Source organism: Saimiri boliviensis, chromosome 17 (assembly GCF_048565385.1).
Source record: "Saimiri boliviensis isolate mSaiBol1 chromosome 17, mSaiBol1.pri, whole genome shotgun sequence".
NCBI classification, from domain to species: Eukaryota; Metazoa; Chordata; class Mammalia; order Primates; family Cebidae; genus Saimiri; species Saimiri boliviensis.
In genome coordinates this window covers 7,592,700-7,617,127 of record NC_133465.1, presented here as the reverse complement: position 1 = coordinate 7,617,127, position 24,428 = coordinate 7,592,700, and the positions used below count along the sequence as shown (strand labels likewise).

Here is a 24,428-nt window from a genome sequence, read left to right as displayed (position 1 = left end):
TATGTTGCCCAGTCTGGTCTCGAGCGCCTGGCCTACAGGGATCTTTCCACCTAAATTTCTTTTAATAAGGGTTTTGGAAAAAAATTGAAGAGATTGCAATTGAATTTGGAGGGTCCACTTTAAAGTAGATTAAATATTTCCTGAAATTGGGCTCTTGTGTGGAATTAGACACCGGCATACTGAGAAGTCATGAGTATCTTATTAGATTCAGAGGCTTGGATAGGGGATCCCAAACAAATTGGAGGACTTGTTATTTGGGTGTGTATATTAGAGCAAGAGTAATATTTGCACCAATTGCAAGGTCCCTGTTAGTGGATTGGGGGATAGATGTGATTGAGAAAGGGATGATTTAGCGTCTGTTAATTTGGGGGCACGACAAGGATCTGTGGTTCCTTAAACTTTTGAACAAACATGGACTGCAGGGGAGAACTACGCTGCTGAGGATAGGAGATGCCTTGGAATCTGAGAAGTTGCTATCCACAGCATGGATCTTGCAGGGGATTTGATGGGAGAGGCTGTGTAGATCCCTTGGGGGTCCTTGTGAGAGTAGTGCTGTTTGCTTCCCTGGACTCTGGGAGTCCAGTAGTGGCGAGACGTCCAGTGAGGTTCTGGAATGGTTAGGGGCCTGGCGATGTTGGGGTTGGGGGATTAGATGGAATAAGGGGTCCCTGAGAACTAGAGAGATAAATTGGTAAAATTTTAAATGTCTCTATTTGTAAAGGGGTCGGAATAGAAGTATACTGTGGAAAGTGAAGTCCACAGAGAAACAGCGTGAACCAGGGAAGTTGGTGTCTAAGAGGGTCTCCCCTCACCCTTCTGTCTCCCAAAGTGACGCTCGCCCGTACTGCGCAGGCGCCGTCCCCCCCCCCCCCACTCCGGCCGCAGCCTCCAGTCGCCGCGGCCGCCGCAGCCCCCGCCCCTCTGCCCCTCCCCCTCCCCAACCCAGGGACCCTTGATATCCCACCCAACCCCTTCCCTCAGTCCCCCTTCCCTTCTACATGTCGGCTCGGAACAGATTCGCCTCCATGTGTCTCTGCGTGGTACGTGCCGCGGTATGGGCTCCGGCCCCGCTCCCCTCTTCCCGGACCCCCGCAAAATATCAGGGTGCAAGCTTCAAGTGCTGTCGTTCTTTCTTCTGCTTGGTGCGGGGTCTCTGGGTTGCAACTTCTTGGGGACAGGCGCCGTGGGTCGCCCCTCTTATCATTCACTTTGATTCACACCCCTATGTTTTGGGGGTGCAAGCCTCAATTCCAGGTCATTCTGTGCAACTGGGGCTCTGGTGAGGAGGGGGCCAAAGGGGAAAGAACAGCAGCGACTCCGTCGGTGTCCCCCACTCCCCAGGCCTTTTACTTGTTTTAAACCCTAATATATTGGGGGTGCAGACATGTCCCAGTAGCATCTGAGTTGTCGTTGGTTAGGGGCCCGAATCCCAGCAGGATAAAGGGTGGGGGTCCTCCTTTCCCATCCTGCTTTAGTTGCCCTGTGATCCAGGACTGAGAGGTGCTGATCCCTACCTTCCCAGCCCCCCAGTTTGCAGTTTCAGAATTACTCCTTCCACCCCTACCCCCACCCCTCCAGACGTTTCTCTCCCCCACCCCCCACATGTACGTGGAAAATTTCCAGGGACTGAACCCAGTCCCTAACCTCTTCCAGCCACATTCTGGAAACCCTGGGACCCATTTCTTGTTCCCCATGTTCCCCATGTTGCCTCCCAATCCTGAGGAGCCTCTTCCTCAGTGCCAGATACCACCCTCCCTCCGTGGGGGTGGGAGAGGGAGAGGTATAGGGTATCACCGAGAAAAAAGTTTACCTTCATTTCCTCCCTAGAATAAATGATGAAATGTCCCTCCTCATGTTTGCATTTTCTGTGGGTGCACCCTGACATTTCCTCATCAGATTCAGGAATTTTCTCTATGAGGTGGAGTGAAGACGGAGGGGCATTGGACTCAAACCCTCCCCCAGACTCCAAACCTTGGAGCTTTGGCCCTGTCTAATTTACCTTGCAGGAAATTAGAGGCCTTGTGAAGTGAGAGTAGAGAGCGGAGAGCGGCTTTCACCCACTCCCCCAGGAATCCCCAATTCTGGGGGTCGTCCCTCAGCTTGTGCACTGCCCAGGTAGAAGATCACCTTCTCAGGATACGGAATGAACAGTCTCTGTCGGTTCATAGAACTTCTTTATTCAAGACAGCTCAGCCTTGAGGGAGGGCTGTTTTTGTGTGTTCTTCTCCTATTTGCCTTCTCTACTTTTTGTGCCCGTGGTATTGAAACCTGGAGTTCAGGATTTTCTCTCCAAATCTGTGGTCCAGAGAATAGACTTGATCTCACTGAGCCCCTGTGCCCGTTTTCCTTCTTTAAGGCTTTTTTTTTTTTGGAGATGGAGTCTTGCTCTGTCACCAGGCTGCAATGTAGTGGCACAATTTCAGCTCACTGCAACCTCCGCCTCCTGGGTTCAAATGATTCTCCTGCCTCAGCCTCCTGAGTAGCTGGGATTACAGGCACGCGCCACCATGCCCAGCTAATTTTTGTATTTTTAGTAGAGACGGGGTTTCACCATGTTGGCCAGGATGGTCTCGATCGCCTCACCTCATGATCCACCCACCTCGGCCTCCCAAAGTGCTGGGATTACAGGCGTGAGCCACCGAGCCCAGCAAAGGCTCTTTAAATGCCTTAGGGTGCATCTTGATTCAAGGTGTCTCTGTGTCCTGGGTTTGAGAGTTTTCGTGTTGTCAGGCTCACTTCCTTCTCTTGTTCTCTTACTGTACTCTTAGTCTACAGCCAAAGTTGTGTTATATTCTCAGCCTTGATTCATCATCCTTAATATTTTCAGAATCATACTCTAGGACTGGCCATTGACCTTCAGAAGCTTCCTCCCGTTTGATCTTGGAGCTGTTGCTCTTTAAATATTAGGGCACTCTTATTCTCCAAAAAGTTTTGGGAGGGAAATTCTGCGCTTGCTCTCTCTCTCTCTTTTTTTTTTTTTTGTTTTTGAGACGTAGTCTTTTTCTGTTGCCCAGGCTGGAGTGCAGTAGTGTGATCTTGGTTCGCTGCAACCTCTGTTTTCTGGGTTCAAGCGACTCTCTTGCCTCAGCCTCCCATGTAGCTGGGATTACAGCTTCGCGCCACCATGCCCACCTAATTTTTGCATTTGTAGTAGAGATGGTGTTTCACCATGTTGGCCAGGCTGGTCTCTGACCTCAGGTGATTTACCCACCTTGGCCTCCCAAAGTGCTGGGATTACAGGCATCAGCCACTGCGCCCAGCCTCTCTCTCTTTTTGAGATAGGGTCTTACTCTGTCACCCAGGCTGGAGTGCAGTGGTGTGATCATGGCTTACTGCAGCCTCCACCTCTTGGGCTCAAGCAGTCCTCCCACCTCAGCCTCCCTAGTAGTTGGGAACACAGGTGTACTCCACCATGCCCAGCTAATTTTTTTATTTTTATTATTTTTATTTTTTTGAGATGGAGTCTTGAACTGTTGCCTGGGCTAGAATGCAGTGATGCAATCTCCGCTCACTGCAACCTCTGCCTCCTGGGTTCAAGCGATTCTCCTGCCTTAGCCTCCCAAATAGCCAGAATTACAGGTGCTTGCCACCATGCCTGGCAAATTTTTTGTATTTTTAGTAGAGACCGGGTTTCATTATGTTGGCCAGGCTGGTCTTGAACTCCTGACCATGTGATCTGCTGGCATCGGCCTCCTAAATTGCTGGGATTACAGGTGTGAGCCACCACACCTGGCCATTTTTGTATTTTTTTGTGGAGGGGGTTTCACCATGTTGCCCAGGCTGGTCTCCAACTCCTGGGCTCAAGCAGTCTGCCCACCTCAGCCTCCCCAAGTGCTGGGATTACTATGCCTTCTCTTTTTACCCATGTGTACTGGGGGTGCATTCTGTCTTCTTCAGTGTCTGAGGGAGCCCTGCATATGGTACCTTCCTCTTTCTGAACCTGGAGCTTGGAGGGTCTGTCTCTGTGGAGGCCCTTTCCAGAGGCAAGGAGCAGACGAGGGCGGAGGCAGAGGTGGAAGGACTCAGGCAGATCGCTGTCTTCTTCTGTCTCCATCTGCCCTTTTCCTCCTTCTCTGGCCCCCAGTTAATCTCATTTTGCTGTTGTCCCTATTAAGCTAGCACAGGAAGCCCTTGGGATGGCAGCTGATTAACTGGGCAGGGTGTCAGGGGTCATGTGGGGCCTTTGACCCCGAAAGACCAGAGGAAGACCAGGAATTCACTCTGAGGCTCGGCATGCTCCCCTCTTCCCCACCCAGGGAGGCTGGCACTCATTCTTGCCCCTGTCCTGAGCCTTGCTGTCTCTGTTCTTCCCTTTCCTCCCCCCTTCTAGCATATCCGGATTAGCTGGCTGGGCTGTGGGCTATTGTAAGGGTAGGGCCAGCCTCCAGGTCCTCTCTGTTGACTGCTTGGAAACCAGCAAGGGCAGTGAAGGAAGAACTGGACAGGCTTAGCCTTGTCCTGCCTTGGGGGCTGATACCAAGTACCTGCTGCTCGAAGCGGCTGACTTCAGTCCTTCTCTAGGGAGTGCAAGGTGCAGGAGAGCTGATTGCCCATGGGGTCGCGGCTGCAATGGGTAGACTGAGGCCATCGAGGTGGGGTATGAGGGGATGCCGTGCAGAGTAGGATCAGCCGGAGGGGGAGGGGAGGGGAAGCTGGAACAAGAGTGAGCCTGAGATGGTGAGAGAAGCCAGGAAGTTGGGGACGGGATGCAGAGAATGGAGGTGTAAGGGTCAGGGGCTAGAGCTCTGCTGCGGAGGGGTTTGAAGGTGACGGTGGGGGAGATAGGGGTGAAGACACAGATGCCAGAGGGGCTATGACTGCCAGCAGGCCAGTGTCCCTGCATGTGAGGAGTAGGGTTTGGGGGATGGGATTGGGACCTGGGGAGAGATGAGAGGTGCTGAGGCCCTGGCGGGAGAGAGAGTGGAGAGAGGGTAGCCAATGGGCTAGAGGCGAGGGAGGGGGAGGAGCTGGTCAGGCCCTAGGGCCTCCCGCACTGCACTGGCTGGGGGAAGAGGAGGCGGCCAGGGCGGCCAGCCTGGAGCCTTGAGGCACTGGTGACGCTTCCGTCCCCATCCCCAGAAATACCGCTACCAAGATGAAGACACGCCCCCTCTGGAGCACAGCCCGGCCCACCTCCCCAACCAGGTAAACGCCCCCGAGCTGGTGCACGTGGCGGAGAGGAACTTGTCCCACCTCGAGGCTGGCCACGGGGTCGTGGGCCACGCCCACCTCTCCCCTTTCAAGGTAGGAGACCCTGGCGGCCCCCTCCCCAGTGCGGCCCTCGGAGCCTCGGAGCTGCAGCAATCCCCAAGGGCCGGTAGGGTGAGAGAGAGCCGTGGGGGTGGGGGATGCTGCGATTGGGGGGTGAGGGTTTGGGCTTGGACTCCTGGGGCCTGGGGGAGGGGGCGTTTGGGGGGCTGGAAACACCTTGGTCCCACAGCGGAGAAATAGGCCAGGCCAGTGGGAGTGGATGTGGAGCCTAAGCAAGAATGTGTGCACGCGTGCCTGTGCGTGTGTGCGTGCCGTTGTATTTGTGCGCGTGCCTGTGCATGGGCGTGCGCTGTGTGCGTGTGTGCCTGTCCGTGTGCGCGCTGTATGCGTGCGTGTGCATGTGCCTGTGCGTGTGTGTGCGTTCGCTGTTTGCCTGTGTGTGCCTGTGCGTGTGTGTGTGCGCGCTGTATGCCTGTGTGTTGAGACGTGTGCATCCCCCAAAAGGCCCCCCACGCCTGGGACCTCTTCATTCCTTCACACCCCCAACCTCCGTTTCCATTTTCTCTGTCCACAGTTCTGTTCCAAGCGCCTGCTGCCCTCATTTGCTCCTGTGCCTTCCCCGCCTCCTCCCCCTACCTCCGCCTCTGGGCCTGGCTCGCCCTGTCCCGTAGTCTCCAGCCCTTTCCATCTGTCTGGCCTGAGACTTTACATGGTGGGGCCTTGCTGCCTCGTCCCCTGCCCTAGCCTTTGCTCTAGCCTTTGCTCGACTCCTGAGCTCTCTTCCCCCCCTCTGCAGCCTTTCCTCCCTGCTAGCTGGCTGGCTGGCTCTTGATGCTGTCTCTCTCTTCCTCCCACGCATTCTCCTCTCCCTCTCCCTGATCCCCAGCTCAGGCCGCTGCGGCCTGATCAGTCCTATCCCTCATCAGTCCTCTGCCTCCGTCAGCCAGCTCCCCTTTCCCATGTTCCCTCTTGCCTTTTCGTCTTCACGTTCTCTCTCTCTTCCTCCTCCCCTCTCATCCTCTTGGGTTCTCGCCTCTGCCGTATCTTCTTTCTGTCCCTGTCTGTTCCCTCCATCATCCGTCACCACCTGTTTCCTTTTCTCCTCTGGGCTCACAGGGTCTTCCCCTCTCCAGCCCCTGGAGGCCTGGTTTCTGGGACCTTCCATTCTCCAGTCCCTTTTCCATCTTTCCCTCCCTCCATCTCCTCTTCTGGGGACACAGGATGGGGAGGAATGGAGCGCACCAGGCAAGCTGTGAGATTGAGGGGACACCGTGGGGTCAGGGTGGGGATTCTAGGATGTTGTGGCATGTCCTGGGAAGGGGGAGGTTGCTAACTTGCTGACATTTCACCAAGAAGATGAGGAGGAGGTATCTGAGCCTAGGGAGCAGCCAAGCAGGTTCTGGAGTGAGAACTGGCAAGAGAGGAGTTGGGGGGTAGGAAGGGTGATAGGTCCTGGGGCAGGGGCCAGATAGGGATGAGACTGTGAGAGCAGGGCAGTGAATTGGAGCTGACAGAGCTAGGAAAGGAAGGCCCTGGAGACAGGGATGGTCCAGAGTGCTTGCGCGAATCCTGTGGCTGCTAGGAGTGAGGGAAGGAAGACTAGAGATGCTCTTTTGCAAGGCAGGGCCATTAGATTTCTGAGGAGGGGGAAGAGGAGGGTAGGGAGCTGGTGGTAGGGATGGTAGTTGGTACAGGGCTCAGGAGGCAGAAGAGGGTAGAGGGAGAGAATTGCTGGAGGCCATAAGCATGGGGTGGAGGTTGCAGCCCAAGGCGTTAGCTGAGGGACAGAAGAAGCCTCAATTTTCAGAAGAGGGGGGAGTGGATTGAGAAGTGAAAGATTGTCACTTGAGAATCATCTTGTTATGAAGGTAGGATAAAGGAGAATGGTGACAAACTCTCTGGGAAATCAGAAATTGAGATGGAGTAGCTGAGTGAGGTGGCGTGTGTCTGTGGCTACTCAGGAGGTTGAGGTAGGAGGACTACTTGAGCCCAGGAGTTCAAGGCATCAGTGAGCTATGATGACACCACTGCACTCCAGCCTGAGTGACACAGCAAGACCCTGTCTCGGGAAAAAAAGAATCTGGGATGGAGGATGAGGCCACAACCTTGGTAAGGGATGGGGCTGGAGGGTGCGACAGTGCCGGGGAAGCGAATGGAGAATAGAGGCTCGGGTTGGAAGATGGGGTTGGGTGTTGAAGGGCGAGACAGGGATGTAGATGGAGCATGTGGGATGCGGGCAGAGATAGGGATGGGAAGCAAATGAGTGTCGTAGTGGATGAAGAAGGGTGTGCTGGGAAGGAGGTTCCAGGATAGGGACGGGGATGGGGATTGACGATGGGCTGAACATGTGGATGAGATTTGGGCAGTCAGTGGCTATTGGTTGGGCAATAGCATTTGCTAAGATGTGAAGGGTTGGAGGGCAGTGTTAATAGATTTATGGGTGCGAAATCTATAATACAGCTTGAAATGGTCGGTAGTTTGTAGGATTGAGAAATAGCAATAGGAGACGGGAGGGACCCCTTTGGACGGGAAGAGCGGGAAGGAGAGTGTGGGATCCTTGCGCTTGGGCGGCTGCAAATACCTGTTTAAGAAGGAAGTAGGTTGGGGACCCCGGAAGGAGGCTCTTGGCGGCCTCCCCCCATTGCCATAGAGACGTGGCTTCGGTTGCCCAGGCAATTGGGGAAGCCCCTAGGACCGGCCTAAAGCTGGCCCCGCCTGGGAGTCTTGACACCAGGCGATTGACGTCAGGGACCTGGGCACGCCCCACTTTAACCCTTTCCCCGAAAGAAGTGGGGGAAGGGAGTAGAGGAGGGGGATAGGACCCGGATGTCTTTCTCCACGCCTCCTTCCTGACGTCCTTTGCACTGCGTAGGGTGAGGGGCGTGGGGGAGAGAGGAAGGCAGGTTGTTCAGGATGCCCTGCGCCCGCAAACCGCTTCAGCCTGGCCTCCTCTCGGCCTGTCTAACGCGGGGCGGGGCCCAGGGCAGGAGAGGCGGGGTTAGCGGATCCCTTCTGCACTCGGGAGCCTGGTCGGCCCCAGGCCACACCCCACCCCCCTGTTGTCCTGACGACAGGGCCTCCCGGAGGTGGGTCTCCCCGGGTCTTGGCTGGTCCTAGATACCGTTGCTAGGCAACACGGTCCTTGGAGGAAGGGGTGGATTGGACGGCTGGTGGGTGAGACCGAGGGAGGGGCCTGCAGCTGGGGAAACCCCGGATTCCCGAGGCGCAGGGTTTAGGGCAAATGTGTGTGAAGGTGAGGGACAAATCTAGGGGAGGGTTATGAAGATATATGGGCAGATATGGAGGGGTTGGGGGATGGAGCAGGCAGTGGGACCAGGACCCGGTGGACTTGAGCCCCGGGGTGTCCGTGTGTAGCACATAAGGCATGTAACACCCTGTGGTGTTATATCCGGTGAGAAGCTCCCTTCCCCCAAGCCTACCCCCCTCTCCCTGCTCTGCCATCTGCTGCTCCCCTCTCTGTCTGGCTGTCTCCCTTCCCGCTTCTCTTACACCTCCTTCCACATGCAGGGGGCCCCGGGCTGGGCAAAGTTAGAGCGGTGCGTATGTACATCTCTGTGTGTGTGTGTGTGTGCGTGCGCCTGTGTGGTGTGGATTGAGGCTGGGTCCTTGAGCAGCTCTCAGGGTGGGGGAGTGGGCTTGGCGGAGCGGCTATGGGGTAGCCACGCTGATGGGACCTCCCTTACGGGCTCCCTCTCGAGTCAAGGCTCAGGAGGCTTTTTGTCTCTTATTTCCCCGAACAGGCCAATTCTCCCCCTGTGATTGTCAACACAGATACCCTAGAAGCCCCAGGATATGTGAGTTGTTTAGATTTTGGGGCTGGGGCCATGGTAGAAGAAAGGAGGGAGTCAGGGAGGGCAGCAGAGGATGGGCAGGTTGTCGGGTGGGAGTGTCTGTCTCACTGCTTTTGTGTTTCTGTCCCGTGCTGGAGTTGCAGGTGAACGGGACCGAGGGGGAGATGGAATACGAGGAGATCACATTGGAAAGGGTGAGCAGGCTCCTCCGTCGGCGGTCCCCTTGGCTCCCCGTCTGTACCTTTCTTTCTGCCCATGTGGTCTGTGTGGTCAGCTCCTCATCCTGTCCCTTCCTGCTCTGGCTGCTGCTCTCCGCCACTCTCCAAGCCATTTCCCACCCCACTTGCTTTGCCAGAATTGGGCAGCGAGGGGAGCTGACCTCTTCCCCTCCTTCACCCAGGGTAACTCAGGTCTGGGCTTCAGCATCGCAGGTGGCACTGACAACCCACACATCGGTGACGATCCGTCCATTTTCATCACCAAGATCATTCCTGGTGGGGCTGCGGCCCAGGATGGCCGCCTCAGGTGGGGAGAGGAGACGGGTCAGGATGCTGGGTCCCTTGAGAGGGAGGGCCAGGGCAGCAGGAAGCCCTTGGCTTAGGCCCATCTTGTTGTTCCCAGGGTCAACGACAGCATCCTGTTTGTAAATGAAGTGGACGTGCGTGAGGTGACCCACTCAGCAGCAGTGGAGGCCCTCAAAGAGGCAGGCTCCATCGTTCGCCTCTATGTCATGCGCCGGAAGCCCCCAGCTGAGAAGGTCATGGAGATCAAGCTCATCAAGGGGCCCAAAGGTAGCAACTCATTTTGTTCCCACCCTCATCCCAACTGTCCTGTGCCCCAAAGCCTGCTTCCTGGGCACCTGGGCACCCACCTCTGGCCTCCCCTCCATCCAGGTCTTGGCTTCAGCATCGCAGGGGGCGTAGGGAACCAGCACATCCCAGGAGATAATAGCATCTATGTAACAAAGATCATCGAAGGGGGTGCTGCCCACAAGGATGGGAGGTTGCAGATCGGAGACAAGATCCTGGCGGTGAGGACACCATCTAGCCCATTTTCTAGCCCAGATCTGGGTCTCACCTACTAGCCCTGGACAGGCCCAAGTTCATCACTGCACCGCAGTGCCTCTGTCTTGGGCCATCTGTGGCTTTGTTTGAGCTTTGCTTTCCTTGACTCCAGGTCAACAGTGTGGGGTTGGAGGACGTCATGCATGAAGATGCTGTGGCAGCCCTGAAGAACACGTATGATGTTGTCTACCTAAAGGTGGCCAAGCCCAGCAATGCCTACCTGAGTGACAGCTATGCTCCCCCAGACATCACAACCTGTGAGAGCCCTTCAAATGCGAAAGCTCCCCATAACCCATACTGTTTAACCCCATGACATGCAGCCCCATGACATCCCGGTAGCTGTCCCTCTTCAGATATTCCCCATGAAATAGCCACAATCGCTGATTCTTGCTGTGGCTGGAGAAGAGATGGAAAAATCAGTTACCATAAAGGAACTGAGAAGATTGTCAACGATCTCTCCCCCAGAAGGCACAAAGCCCAGGTGGTTTGATGACTAATTTTCTGAAATTCTCAAAAGAAAATTATCTAAGATTTCACATTTCATTGCATAAGTCCAGTTCAAATGGTCACAAAGATAACATACAATAAGGAGAGTATAGACCCATTTTGCTTCTAAATAGAGATGCAAAAGTTTGCAATATAGTAGCAAACCAAACATGGCAGCATATTAAGGTAATAACATAGGGTTTGTTTCAGAAAACTAAAGATGGCTCAATATTAAGAAATATCTTAATATGATTCATATATTAAAAAGTCGGCTAGGTAGAGTGGCTCATGCCTGTAATCCCAGCACTTTGGGAGGCCAAGGGGGGCGGATCATGAGTTCAGGAGATCAAGACTATCCTGACCAACATGGTGAAACCCTGTCTCTAATAAATATATATTAAAAAAAATTAGTTGGGCTTGGTGGCGCATGACTGTAGTCCCAGCTACTTGGGGGGCTGAGGCAGGGGAATCGCTTGAACCTGGGAGGCAGAGGTTGTAGTGAACCGAGATTTTGCCATTTTGCCACTGTACTCCAATCTGGCAACAGAGGGAGACTCTATCTCAAAAAAAAAAAAAAAAAAAAAAGAAAGAAAGAAAAAATTAAGGGAGGCCAGGTGCAGTGGCTCATGCTTGTAATCCCAGCACTTGGGAGGCCAAGGTGTGAGGATCACCTGAGCCTAGGGGTTTGAGACCAGCCTTGGGAACATAGTGAAACCCTGTCTCTACAAAAAATAAAAAATTAGCACGTGCCTATAGTCCTTGGTATTTGGGAGGCTAAGGCTGGAGGACCGCTTGAGCCACGAAGTCGGAAGCTACAGTGAACCAATGATTGTGCCGCTGCCTAGTAGACTGAATGACAGAGCGAGACAAGAAAACGATATGACCATCTCAAATAGATGTGAAAAAGCATTTCGTGAAATTCATCATCTCTTCAATTTTTTTTTCTTGTTATTTTTCTTTTTGAGATGGAGTCTAGCTTTGTCGCCAGGTTGGAGTGCAGTGACACAATCTTGGCTCACTGCAACCTCCGCCTCCTAGGTTTAAGTGATTCTCCTGCCTCAGTCTCCTCAGTAGCTGGGATTACAGGCACGTGCTGCCATGCCCAGCTGATTTTTTTTTTAGTAGAGACAGCGTTTCACTGCGTTGGTCAGGATGGTTTCAATCTCCTGCCCTTGTGATCCACCCGCCTTGGCCTTCCAAATTGCTGGGATTACAGGTGTGAGCCACCGTGCCCGGCCAATTCACCATTTCTTTTGGATGAAAGCTTTTAGTGAACTAGGAACAGAGGAATTTTCCTTAAGATGGTGAAGATTACTTATGAGAAACAATAACAAACATTTTATAATGATAAAATCCTAGCAGTGTGTCCATTAACTTATTTTTTAATTTTAATTTTAATTTTTTTTTTTTTTTTTTGAGACGGAGTTTCGCTCTTGTTACCCAGGCTGGAGTGCAATGGCGCGATCTCGGCTCACCGCAACCTCCGCCTCCTGGGTTCAAGCAATTCTCCTGCCTCAGCCTCCTGAGTAGCTGGGATTACAGGCAAGCGCCACCATGCCCAGCTACTTTTTTGTATTTTTAGTAGAGACGGGGTTTCACCATGTTGACCAGGATGGTCTCGATCTCTCGACCTCGTGATCCACCCGCCTCGGCCTCCCAAAGTGCTGGGATTACAGGCTTGAACCACCGCGCCCGGCCTTAATTTTTTTCTTGAGATGGAGCTTCACTCTTGTTGGCCAGGCTGGAGTGCAGTGGCATGATCTCAGCTCACTGCAAACTCCACCTCCCCGGTTCAAGTGATTCTCCTGCCTCAGCCTCCCGAGTAGCTGGGATTACAGGTGCCACCACGCTGGCTAATTTTTATATCTTTAGTGGAGACGGGGTTTTACCATGTTGGCCAGGCTGGTCTTCAACTCCTCCTGACCTCAGGTGATCTGCCTGCCTCAGCCTCCTGAAGTACTGAGATTACAGGTATGAGCCACCATGCCCAGCCTCCATTAACTTACCAAGAAGACAAGGATGCCTGTTACCACTGCGGTTATTCTTCATTGCTTTAGAGCAAGATTTCTCAATGTTACTCCTGACATTTTTGGCCCCAAAATTCATTGTGGGGGGTTGTCCTGTGCTTTTTGGGATATTTAGCAGCATCCTTGGTCTCTTGTCTATCAGATGACAATGGTACTCCTCCCCCTCAGTCCTAACATTAAAAAATGTTATGACAGAATTGCCCCAGCAAAATTATGGTGGTTGAAAATCACTACGTTAGAGATTTCAGACAGTATAGCAAGAAAAGAAGAATAAATAGTTACACTTGGAAGGAAAGAACAGAAGTTATCTTTATTTGTAAATTATGCTACTTAGAATCTAGATCAAAATCTAAGTGAATTAACTGAAAAACTTAATATGAGAAGTTAAGAATGTGGCTATTTGTTGGCTGGGCAAGGTGGCTTACACCTATAATCCCAGCACTTTGAGAGGCCAAGGTGGTTGGAACACTTGAGGTCAGGAGTTTGAGAACAGCCTGACCAACATGGAGAAACCCTGTCTCTACTAAAGAAAAAAAAAATTAGCTGGGTGTACCTGTAATCCCAGCTAATCCTGAGGCTGAGGTGGGAGAATCACTTGACCCTGGGAAGCAGAAGTTAAAGTGAGCTGAGATTGAGCCACTGCACTCCAGCCTGGGAGGTAGTGAGATTCCAGCTCAAAAAAAAAAAAAAAAAAAAAAAAAAAAAAGGGGATGTGGCTATTTGTAAGGTAAATAACAGGAATTAGTAACTTCCCAGCAGTAGGAAGATGTAGGGGGTAAAAAGACCCCTTTTGCCGTAGAAACATTGCTATAAAATGATTAGAAATAGAAACTTGACAAGAAATGTAAGATTCATGTGAAGAAAATGATACAACTTTATTGAAGGACGTAAGAATGGAAGGGTGGAGAGTCACGCCGTGTTTCTGGATGGAAAAACTTCATATGCTAAAGATCTCAGCCGGCTCCAAATTAATCTATACATAACATTCAATCCTAATCCGAATTTTAATGTTGTTTCCCCGCTGGGAACTTGGAAGCTTGATACTAAAGTCTGACTGGAAAAATTTGTGTGGGGGAAGAACTAAGACATTTTGGAAAAGAATAATGAGGTATGGCGGCCCCTACAAAATATGAAATAATACTGTAAAACCATATTGAAATCACATGGTCCTATTCCTAAATACCATAACCTACCAAAAATAACCTGGGCTCCTTGGAAGAAGGGTCAATTTAAAATCTTTGGCAACAAATGTATATGATGAGCTTCTAACTTCTTTCATACTAGAGAGCAAGGAAGGTATCCAAGACTACTAGGGTCTCAGCAAAGACAGGAGCCAAACTGAAGGGGCTCCTACTGGCCAGTCAATGAAACTCATTAAATATATTAAAATCTTGGCTGGGCGAAGTAGCTCGAGCCTGTAATCCCAGTACTTTAGGAGGCTGAGGTGAGTGGATGATGTCAGGAGATGGAGACCATCCTGGCTAACATGGTGAAACCCTATCTCTACTAAAAATACAAAAAGTAGCCAGGTGTGGTGGTACTCGCCTGCAGTCCCAGCTACTCAGGAGGCTGAGGCGGGAGGATCATTTGATCCCAGGAGAGGGAGATTGCAGTGAGCCGAGATTGTGCCACTGCACTCCAGCCTGGGTGACAGAATGAGACTCTGTCTCAAGAGAAAAAAAAATCTTTAAGGTCATAATAATACTTAAAAATATTTTGGAGGATGCTAGGCAATCTCATTCATTCTGAAATTGGTGAATAAAGGGAGAGAGACATGCAGAGAGATAAGCACTTATCCTCCCTTTTGTGTGCAGACTACCTCAGAGAGTAGCCAAGAGGTTGACATAGGGCTGTTCTTTTGTTATTCTTGGAGGCAGATCTTGCTTTGTCGCCCAGCAGGCTGGAGTGCAGTAGTGCGATGTTGGCTCACTGCAACTTCCGCCTCCTGGGCTCAAGCGATCCTCCCACCTCAGCCTCCTGAGTAGCTGGGATTACAGGCGAATGCTATCATGCTCAGCTAGCTTTTGTATTTTGTAGAGATAGGGTTTCACCATGTTACCCAAGCTGGAGGATTTTTTTTTTTTTTTTTTGAGAGGGAGTCTGGGTCTGTCGCCCAGGCTGGAGTGAAGTGGCACAATCTTGGCTCATTGCAACCTCCGCCTCCTGAGTTCAAGCAATTCTCCTGCCTCAGCCTCCCGAGTACCTGGAATTACAGATATGAGCTGCCATGCCCAGCCAATTTTTGTATGTTTAGTAGAGATGGGATTTCACCATGTTGGCCAGGCTGCTCTCAAACTCTTGACCCCAAGTGATCTGCCTGCCTTCGTCTCCAGAGTGCTGGGATTACAGGCATGAGCCATTGTGCCTGGCCTCAATTTATTTTTACAGAAGAATTCCCACTAATAAATGCTCCTTGTTCCAAAGAAACAAAGTAGTAGAATACCACCATTTCCCAGTTCCTGGTACATACCAAAACCAGGAGGTGATTGTCAGTGCGGCTAAAACTTACCTGAGAGGCTGACGGGGCACTGTATAATGGATGGACTGCCCCTGAACCTGCCATTAATCTTATCTGACAGAACAACAACCAGACGTTATTGCATCCTGTGGTGATGCCGTAGAAAGAACAGAGCATTACCTATGAAGTATACAGGACTTACTAAAAAAAATTCTGAATTGAACTTGAAACTAATCAAGTTCAATTGAATGAACTGCCAGTTTACAGGAGATGAACTGCCAGTTTACAGGAGATACAGGGGCAGAGGCATAGGCTAAACCACATCACAGGAGGGTAAGCAGTACTTTCCCTGTTAGAATTTCCCCTATAGGCTGGTTGAGGTGGCTGATTCCTATAATCCCAGCACTTTGGGAGGCTGAGGTGGGTGGATCATTCGAGGTCAGGAGTTCGAGACCAGCCTGGCCAACATGGTGAAACCCCGTCTCTACTAAAAATACAAAAATTAGCTGGGTGTGCTCCTGTAATCCCAGCTACTTGGGAGGCTGAGGCATGAGCATTGCTTGAACCCAGGAGGCAGAGGCGGCAGTGAGCTGAGATGGAACCACTGCACACCAGCCTGGGTGACTCCTTCTAAAAAAAAAAAAATTTTCCTCATAGCACATGGGAAATTCTTTTAGATAAATGACCTAGTTTTTTCAACAAATGGATGGCAAGTGGGGGAAAAAAGAGGGAGAAGAATTTTATGGATTAAGAGATTTGAGAGACACAGAAACCAAAAGTAAACCCCAAAGCATGGTGTTAATGTTCCTCTTTGACTTCCCCATCCCTGGCACACTGAGGACATATCATGTTCAAATCCTTTATCCGCTAGGACAATCAGCCTCTGATGTCACCTGTAAATTCCTGACCCCTGACGTCGCTGATCTGATATCCCCTTCTACCCCACCCTGGCGTCTCTGGCAGAATACCTCCCTTCCTCCTGACTGTCGCTCCCTCGGCCCCCTGGGGAGAAGGTTGGGTGGCAGGTGCTGTTTCCCTCCAGGCACTTTCATCTCCACCTCATGTCTTCCTCAGCTTATTCCCAGCACCTGGACAATGAGATCAGTCACAGCAGCTACCTGGGCACCGACTACCCCACAGCCATGACCCCCACTTCCCCTCGGCGCTACTCCCCAGTGGCCAAAGACTTGCTCGGGGAGGAGGACATTCCCCGAGAACCGAGGCGAATCGTGATCCACCGGGGCTCCACGGGCCTAGGCTTCAATATCGTGGGTGGCGAGGACGGCGAAGGCATCTTCATCTCCTTTATTCTGGCCGGGGGCCCTGCAGACCTCAGTGGGGAGCTGCGGAAGGGGGACCAGATCCTGTCGGTAAGGAAAGGCCTGTCCCTCCCTGCACCACCCCGTCCCCTCCCTGCACCATCCCATCCCCATCCCTGCACCACCCCTTCTCCTCAGGGCACAGCCCAGAGCTCCTGGGGAGGGGTGTGGGTGAGCTGCAGCCTGGTCCTTTTGTGGGATCACTCCCTGCACCACCTGGACCCAGAATTGTTGGCTCCTGTCTCTGGTGACACAGCCTCTCCTCTTTCTAGGTCAATGGTGTTGACCTCCGAAACGCCAGCCATGAGCAGGCCGCAATTGCCCTGAAGAATGCGGGTCAGACGGTCACGATCATCGCTCAGTATAAACCAGAAGGTACCAGGCCGGAAGCTCCTTGTCTTGGGAGCTAAAATGGCCCTTAGGACTCTGCCTACTCAGCCGATGGCTTCCGTGGGGGTGGAGAGGGTGGCAGTAGGATGGGGACAGAGCTCAGGAACCTCGCTGTCCTTCCTCAGAGTACAGCCGATTTGAGGCCAAGATCCACGACCTTCGGGAGCAGCTCATGAACAGCAGCCTGGGCTCAGGGACGGCCTCCCTGCGGAGCAACCCCAAGAGGGGTTTCTACATCAGGTCAGAGGCTCCCCATGCCGGGCTTGTCAGCCTCTCCGAGTTCCTGGGCACTCTGTGTTCAGCCACTCCTCCTCTCCACCCTGCCTGCTCTAGCTTTCACCCCAGGCCTGACGTGCAGCCGGGGTTCATGGGCTTGGTTGCACAGCTTAACATTTGAAAGACTCCCTGTCGATGGGAAAATAGCCTCTGCCCCAAGTATCCCAGTTGCCTTCTAGTCCCGGCCATTGCAGCACTTCCCCGGGATTCCCAGACCACCCCACAGTTTGGCCCTTCGAAGGTTAATGCGTGGGGGGACAGAGGTCCTCTAGGGGATTTGGAGTGTTGCCCCAGCCCTCACATCCTCGTGGGCAGTCCTGGAGAGGTGGGCTGAAACTCTGTTGTGCCTGCCTCCTGTCTCTCCAGTGGGATTTTGACCCCCTCTTAGGGCTCCTCTCCATTGCCTTTTTTTTTTTTTTTGAGATGGAGTCTCTAGCCCCTGTTGCCCAGGTTGGAGTGCAGTGGTGCCATCTTGGCTCACTGCAACCTCTGCCTCTTGGGTTCAAGTGATTCTCCCACCTCAGCCTCCCGAGTAGCTAAGACTACAGACACGCGCCACCACACCCAGCTATTTGTTTTGTATTTTTAGTAGAGACAGGGTTTCACCATGTTAGCCAGAATGGTCTCGATCTCCTAACCTTGTGATCTGCCTGCCTTGGCCTCTCGAAGTGTTGGGATTACAGGCGCGAGCCCCCGATTCCGGCCTCCATTGACTCTTTGTGGCTTAGGCCCCTCCTGCCCCCACACGTCCCCCTCCCATCTGCCTCCTCTTCTCTCCCTCTCTGGTCCTGTGGCTCTCGTGGCCCTCATCTCTTGCCCCGATCTGCAGATGTCTCTCGGAGCTGTCGGCCCTGGCTGAACTCTTTCCAGAGGTCGAGACCTGCACTTCTGGCCCTCTGCTTTTTGGCCATCTCTACTGGGATGTCCCACAGGCATCCCACACTCAACAGGTCCCCCGCTGAGCTCATTGTCCTGCTGTGGACCCGTTCCATCTTGCTGCATCAGCAGTTTCCCTCTTGCCGAGTGGCATCTCCGGTCACCTGGACGCCAGCTCACACCTGAGCCCTTGCTCTGCCCTTTCTCCGTGCTCGGCTCCAGGTGTTCCCCAAAGTTCTTCTGACTCCCAGTAACCACAGAGATTGTGTGGCAGCTCCCAGGGGGAATGTCTTCTGGTTGTCAGACTCCCAGGGGGCCCGGGGTCTCTTCCCTCCCCTCCAAGTCCATTGCTTTCCTCCGGATCTTCATTCCTTCTCTAGTTTCTGACGCCAGGAGTTGTGACTTACTGATAGGGATTTGATACTAGCAAGGGTAACCATGATTTGCAGACACAGGAACCTTCTTTTTCTTCTTTTTTTTTTTGAGACGGAGTGTCGCTCTTGTTACCCAGGCTGGAGTGCAATGGCGCGATCTCGGCTCACCGCAACCTCCGCCTCCTGGGTTCAGACAATTCTCCTGCCTCAGCCTCCTGAGTAGCTGGGATTACAGGCACGCGCCACCGTGCCCAGCTCATTTTTTTGTATTTTTAGTAGAGACGGGGTTTCACCATGTTGACCAGGATGGTCTCGATCCCTTGACCTCGTGATCCACCCGCCTCAGCCTCCCAAAGTGCTGGGATTACAGGCTTGAGCCACCCCGCCCGGCCCTTTTTCTTATTAATTTGGATAGATTCAAGGTTACCCCTGCTTTATGACAGTTTGCACATGTACTGCAAACTGTTTTCTTGAGAGGGTGGAGTTCCAGCTCTCCCTCTGGAAACTGTACTCAGTGTGGGCTGAATGATGGTTAATAGTTGTGGTGATTACGATTACAGTCAGCGTTTGGCCCCCACACAGTTTTGGGTTTCTCAGCCCCTATTGTGGCCATGGGAGTGCCATCCACAGATCTCTGGGCTGGGTCTCAGGATGACTGATGCAACCTTCCTGGGGTCCTCAGCCCGGCTCTGACCAGTAGCCACTTGCCCCCCAGGGCCCTGTTTGATTACGACAAGACCAAGGACTGCGGCTTCCTCAGCCAGGCCCTGAGCTTCCGCTTTGGGGACGTGCTGCATGTCATCGATGCTAGCGATGAGGAGTGGTGGCAGGCGCGGCGGGTCCACTCTGACAGTGAGACCGATGACATTGGCTTCATCCCCAGCAAACGGCGGTGAGGCTCTGGGCTCCGTGGCCTTCCCGCCACAGGCACTGAAATTCCCAAGGTCCCCCAGGGTGGACAGCCATCTGGGGGTGGGTTTGCCCTCTGACCTCCTAGGGGTTTGTCTGTTGGGCCCTTCTGGGGATTGTGGCTCCCAGGAGCCTTTGGGAAGGACAGCTCCTCATTGAGGAGCACAGGGCCCAGGGCTGTGGGAGAAGGGGTTATCAGTCAGTCCCGAGCAAGCGTGGAGAAGGGGTTGCCAGCCAGCCTGGAGCCTGGGGGCAGCAGGGTTCCTCACTGGGCATTTCCCTACCCACCTTTCCCTTCATGTATCCCACAGGGTTGAGCGACGAGAGTGGTCAAGGTTAAAGGCCAAGGTAGGCGGTGGAGAGGTGAGCCTGGGTGGAAGCGTGAGGGCTCATGGAGCTGAGCTCATAGCTAACCCCGTGGCCGCCTGCTTTTTCTTTCTAGGACTGGGGCTCCAGCTCTGGATCACAGGGTAGGTAGGGTCAGTTCGGGAGGATGTGGGTAAGAGGCATACTGAGCTGCCTTTGATATCCTCAAGGGGGAGACAGGGCCCCAGGTCCCCTGTTTCAGAGCCCCTTGCAGACGCCCCGCTTCCCCACAGGTCGAGAAGACTCGGTTCTGAGCTACGAGACAGTGACGCAGATGGAAGGTGAGCCCTGGCCCCTGTCTTGGTCCCCACTCCTGCTGCTGCCCCAACTCTGTCCTTGGCCTAAGCCAGGCTCTATCTCCGCAGTGCACTATGCTCGCCCCATCATCATCCTTGGGCCCACCAAGGACCGCGCCAATGATGATCTTCTCTCTGAGTTCCCCGACAAGTTTGGATCCTGTGTTCCCCGTGAGTGCTGGGGCTTTGGATGGAGGTGGAGGTGGAAGTGGAGGTGGGTGGAGGAGGCCCATCCCTGCAGCCATAGGCAGAGCTCCCTGGGGGGTTGGTGTGCTGGGGGACACGGTTTCTCCAAGAAGGAGTGCTTCTCAGCCGCCCTCACATTCCCCAGTACCCATGCCCAGACCAGAGACTTGGAGGCCCTGGAGCGTGCTGGGCGAAGCGGTCCTACCCCTCTGCAGTCTTGGTCTCCCTGGCAGTGCCCTTTCATCAAATGACCAGCTGGGCCCTAGGGGGATTTGATTGATGGAGGCTGGTTTTAAGCTAGAGGAATGGGGGTTAGATCTTTGGGGGGTGGGGTGACTTCCTGGCAGATACGACACGGCCCAAGCGGGAGTATGAGATAGATGGCCGGGATTACCACTTTGTGTCGTCCCGGGAGAAAATGGAGAAGGACATTCAGGCACACAAGTTCATTGAGGCCGGCCAGTACAACAGCCACCTCTATGGGACCAGCGTCCAGTCCGTGCGAGAGGTGGCAGAGCAGGTAGGACCTGGCGGGCACCTGGTCCTCTTCCTCCTCCCCTCTCCCCACCCCATTGCCTCCCTCCAGCTCTCTCTAACTCTCTCTCTCTCTCTGTCTCTTTCCCTGCTGGGTCTCGATTCCACTCCTCCACCTCCTTCTCCTCTTGGGCAACTCTGTCTGACCGCCTGCTCTCTGCCCCTGCTCTCTCTCCCACCTGCCTCGCTTCCTGACCCCAAACTCCCCACCACCATCTGGCCTCTTTCTCTCCCCACTCCCTCCTCCTTGCCCCATTTCTCCTCTTCCTGTGGCCTTGTTTTTGGTGGCTTGGCCTTCCCCACTGGGTCCCTCCCTTTTCCCTGACTCCCCTCTGGCCCGTTCCCCTGCCTCACCCTTTCCTGGGGCCCCACTCCCCTCTCTCACTCCTCTGCTAACTCCTTTCCCTTCCCTGATGCTCCCCACCCTGCCCGCCCTCCCTCCACGGCTCCTCTCTCCATCTGCCTCCCTCCCTTCCATCTGTCTCCTTGTTCCTTCCATCTGTCTGTCCTTTGTCCGTCCTCCCCTCCCTCCTCCCTCTATCCTACTTCCTTTCTCCTTTTTCTTGGCTTTCCTTCCTGCCGGTGTCACCTCTGCCTTGTGCACACCGCCCCATGTGCTGCTGCCCTGGCTCTGACACCCTCTCTTGGGTCCCTGCCTGTCTGGTGCTCCTCCCTTTCTCCATCTTACCCTGTCCCTGCCCTCTACCCACGCTCTTCGTCTTCCCTATCCTTTCTCTCTCTGTCTTTTACTCTGTCCATTCCCCCTTCCTGCCTGACTCTCTGCCCCCATGTTTCTTGACATCCATGTCACTCCCCCTTGGCCAACCTCCCATTCCCCACCTCTCCCTGTCCTGTGTCCCTCCACACCACTGTCTGTCCTTTCCCGCCACCTGCCGGCCCCCCTCCGCCCACCCTGCCTGCCCCCAGGGGAAGCACTGCATCCTCGATGTCTCGGCCAATGCCGTGCGGCGGCTGCAGGCGGCCCACCTGCACCCCATCGCCATCTTCATCCGCCCCCGCTCCCTGGAGAATGTGCTGTGAGTATGGTCCTGGGGGCCTCCCCTCTGCTCCCCCACATATGTGGCCCTGGGCCTCACAAGGCCTCTGCAGTGAAACTCTCCCTTCAGAACCCTGGACAGCGGTCCCAGCAGTCCCTGAGGGGGATCCCTGGAACCCAGGGATCCATGAGGACCTGGAATCCAGGAGACCTGAAACCCAGAGGATTCGGGCAGTCGGGTCTTTCCCTTCCTTTTCTGCCTGGAGCTAGACAGGACTGCATCTCCCAGCAGCCCCTGGGGCACACCAGCTGGGGCAAGCCAGGGCCTCCAGGGCTGTTGGGAGTTGGAGTCTGAATCTCATCTGTGGGGCTGAAGGCTGGAAGGATGAAGCTTGGGAGATGGCCCTGGAGTAGCCACACCTGGCTGGGGTGGTTGTGGATGGGGGCTTATCCGTGGCCCCAGAGGATATTGGGAATTGTATTTTTTTTTTTTTTTTTTTTTTTTTTGCTGTGTGCTCGAAATAGGAGAATACTAGTTGCAACTTAACATTCCTGGATAGAGGAGGTGAAATTCAGGGTCAGGTGGGCCCAGTCTCAGGCCTGCGCTCCCTCCTGCTTCACAGAGAGATTAATAAGCGGATCACAGAGGAGCAAGCCCGTAAAGCCTTCGACAGAGCCACCAAGCTGGAGCAGGAGTTCACAGAGTGCTTCTCAGGTGAGGCTACGTAGGGCACCTTTGCTCGGATTAGAAAGCATCCCCCGTCAATCCCAGTGGATGGCTTAGAAAAAAAGAGGTGCGACCCTGTGGGCAGACGCGGTGGCTCACGCCTGTAATCCTAGCACTTTGGGAGGCCGAGGTGGGTGTATAACCTACGGTTAGGAGTTCAAGACCAGCCTGGCCAACATGGTGAAGCCTGTCTCTAGTAAAAATACAAAAAGTAGCTGGGTGTGGTGGTGGGCGCCTGTAATCCCAGCTATTCCGGAGGCCAACACAGGATCACTTGAACCTGGGAGATGGAGGTTGCAGAAAGCTGAGATTGCGCCACTGCACTTTAGCCTGGGTGACAAGAGTGAAACTCCATCTCAAAAAAAAAAAAAAAAAAAGAGGTGCCCCAGTGGGTGGGTGCAGCCCCATGGCTCATGGCTTGGAGAATTAGAAAGGGATGCCCCTTCCTCTGGGCTGCTGCCACCCCCTTGGCCAGGCATCCTCTGACCCTTGGCCTCACTCCCTGCTCCACCCTACTCCCAGCCATCGTGGAGGGTGACAGCTTTGAGGAGATCTACCACAAGGTGAAGCGCGTCATCGAGGACCTCTCAGGCCCCTACATCTGGGTTCCAGCCCGAGAGAGACTCTGATTCCTGCCCTGGCTTGGCCTGGACTCGCCCTGCCTCCATCTCCTGGGCCCTTGGTCTGGACTGAATTGCCCAAGCCCTTGGCTCCCCCCGGCCTCCCTCCCACCCCTTCTTATTTATTTCCTTTCTAACTGGATCCAGCCTATTGGAGGGGGGACACTCCTCTGCATGTATCCCTGCACCCCAGAACTGGGCTCCTGAACGCCAGGAACCTGGGGTCTGGGGGGGAGCTGGGCTCCTGGTTCCAAGCCCTTGCTCCTTAGGACCCCCACCCCTGCCCGCCCCCAATGCACACACAGACCCACCGGGGGCCACCTGCCCTCCCCCATCTTCTCCCACACACATTCCAGAAGTCAGGGCCCCCTCGAGGAGCACCCGCAGCAGGGATGCAGGGCCACAGGCCTCCGCTCTCTCCCGAGGCAGGGTCTGAGGTCACCCCTGCCCTCATCGTAATTCCCATGTCCCTTGATTTCTCATTTATTTTTTCCACTTTTTTTCTTCTCAAAGGTGATTTTTGTGGGGAGAAGCAGGGGACTCTGAGGCGGGCCCCCTGCCTTCCACACGCCCCCCACCTTTTTTCTTTGCTGGTTTGCATGAGTGGAAGGTTTAAATGTGGCTTTTTTTTTTTTTTTTTTTTTTTCCTGGGAATTTTTTTTTTTTTTGGGGAAAAGGGAGGGATGGGTCTAGGGAGTGGGAAATGAGGGAGGGAGGGTGGGGGGCAGGGGTCAGGGGTCGGGTGTCCGGGAGCCAGAGAAGACTGGAAATGCTGCCGCCTTCTGCAATTTATTTATTTTTTCTTTTGAGAGAGTGAAAGGAAGAGACAGATACTTGAAACTCGGTGTGTGGCCTGGTTATTTGGGACCTGGGTGTGGAGGGAGATGGGCATAGGGATGGATGAGTCAGGTAGAGTCAGATCCTTCTTCCCTCCAAACCAGAGTAGTTAGAGTGGCCTGAAAAATGGACCGTGGAGGTAACTGGCATATCAAGGAACTAGAGTTGGTGAAGATGGCCTGTGAAGAGCTGGAGCTCTGTCCAAAGTCATGACAGGCCACAAAGAGGAGGCTGGAACCCGTATGGACCCTGCAAACTTAGTCCAGCTCTGATCCCCACCCCGGGCTGTCTCAGTCCTGTTGGGTAGCACAACAGGCCCTAAAGGGAAATGGAGAGGAAACTTTCTTCATTCATGTTCATGGAGTTGTGGACAGAGCGAGGCTCTGGGAATGATCTTTACAGAGGTTTGCCGATAAGAAATGCTGTGTGAATATACACTGGGTTTCTTTATATCCTCTTTTTTTTTTTTTTTTTTTTTTGAGATGGAGTCTTGCCCTGTCGCTTAGGCTGGAGTGCAGTGGCGTGATCTCTGCTCACTGCAACCTCCGCCTTCCGGGTTCAAGCGATTCTCCTGCCTCAGCCTCCTGAGTAGCTGGGATTATGGGTCCCAGGACTACACACCACCACAGCCGGCTAATTTTTGTATGTTTAGTAGAGATGGGA

General features: G+C 53.6%; 1 protein-coding gene across 14 annotated transcripts in view; it reads left to right on the top strand.

Annotated features, from left to right (window-relative positions):
* Positions 1 to 23,768, top strand: part of DLG4 (discs large MAGUK scaffold protein 4) — a 30,273-nt gene extending 6,505 nt beyond the window's left edge. For 2 of the 14 annotated variants that reach the window (XM_010339762.3, XM_003929134.3), the window contains 19 exons: positions 5,080 to 5,145; positions 8,973 to 9,026; positions 9,167 to 9,217; positions 9,424 to 9,548; positions 9,645 to 9,814; positions 9,917 to 10,053; positions 10,200 to 10,344; positions 16,133 to 16,428; positions 16,650 to 16,752; positions 16,893 to 17,007; positions 19,009 to 19,185; positions 19,514 to 19,550; positions 19,645 to 19,672; positions 19,802 to 19,849; positions 19,934 to 20,035; positions 20,398 to 20,570; positions 21,512 to 21,621; positions 22,205 to 22,296; positions 22,831 to 23,768. In XM_010339762.3, coding sequence (XP_010338064.2) covers positions 5,080 to 5,145; positions 8,973 to 9,026; positions 9,167 to 9,217; positions 9,424 to 9,548; positions 9,645 to 9,814; positions 9,917 to 10,053; positions 10,200 to 10,344; positions 16,133 to 16,428; positions 16,650 to 16,752; positions 16,893 to 17,007; positions 19,009 to 19,185; positions 19,514 to 19,550; positions 19,645 to 19,672; positions 19,802 to 19,849; positions 19,934 to 20,035; positions 20,398 to 20,570; positions 21,512 to 21,621; positions 22,205 to 22,296; positions 22,831 to 22,937 — 2,136 coding nt within the window. In that variant the 3' untranslated portion in view covers positions 22,938 to 23,768. The other 12 variants (XM_074388118.1, XM_074388122.1, XM_074388117.1 and 9 more) reach the window with 10 other exon arrangements.
* The last annotated feature ends 660 nt before the right edge of the window (positions 23,769 to 24,428 follow it).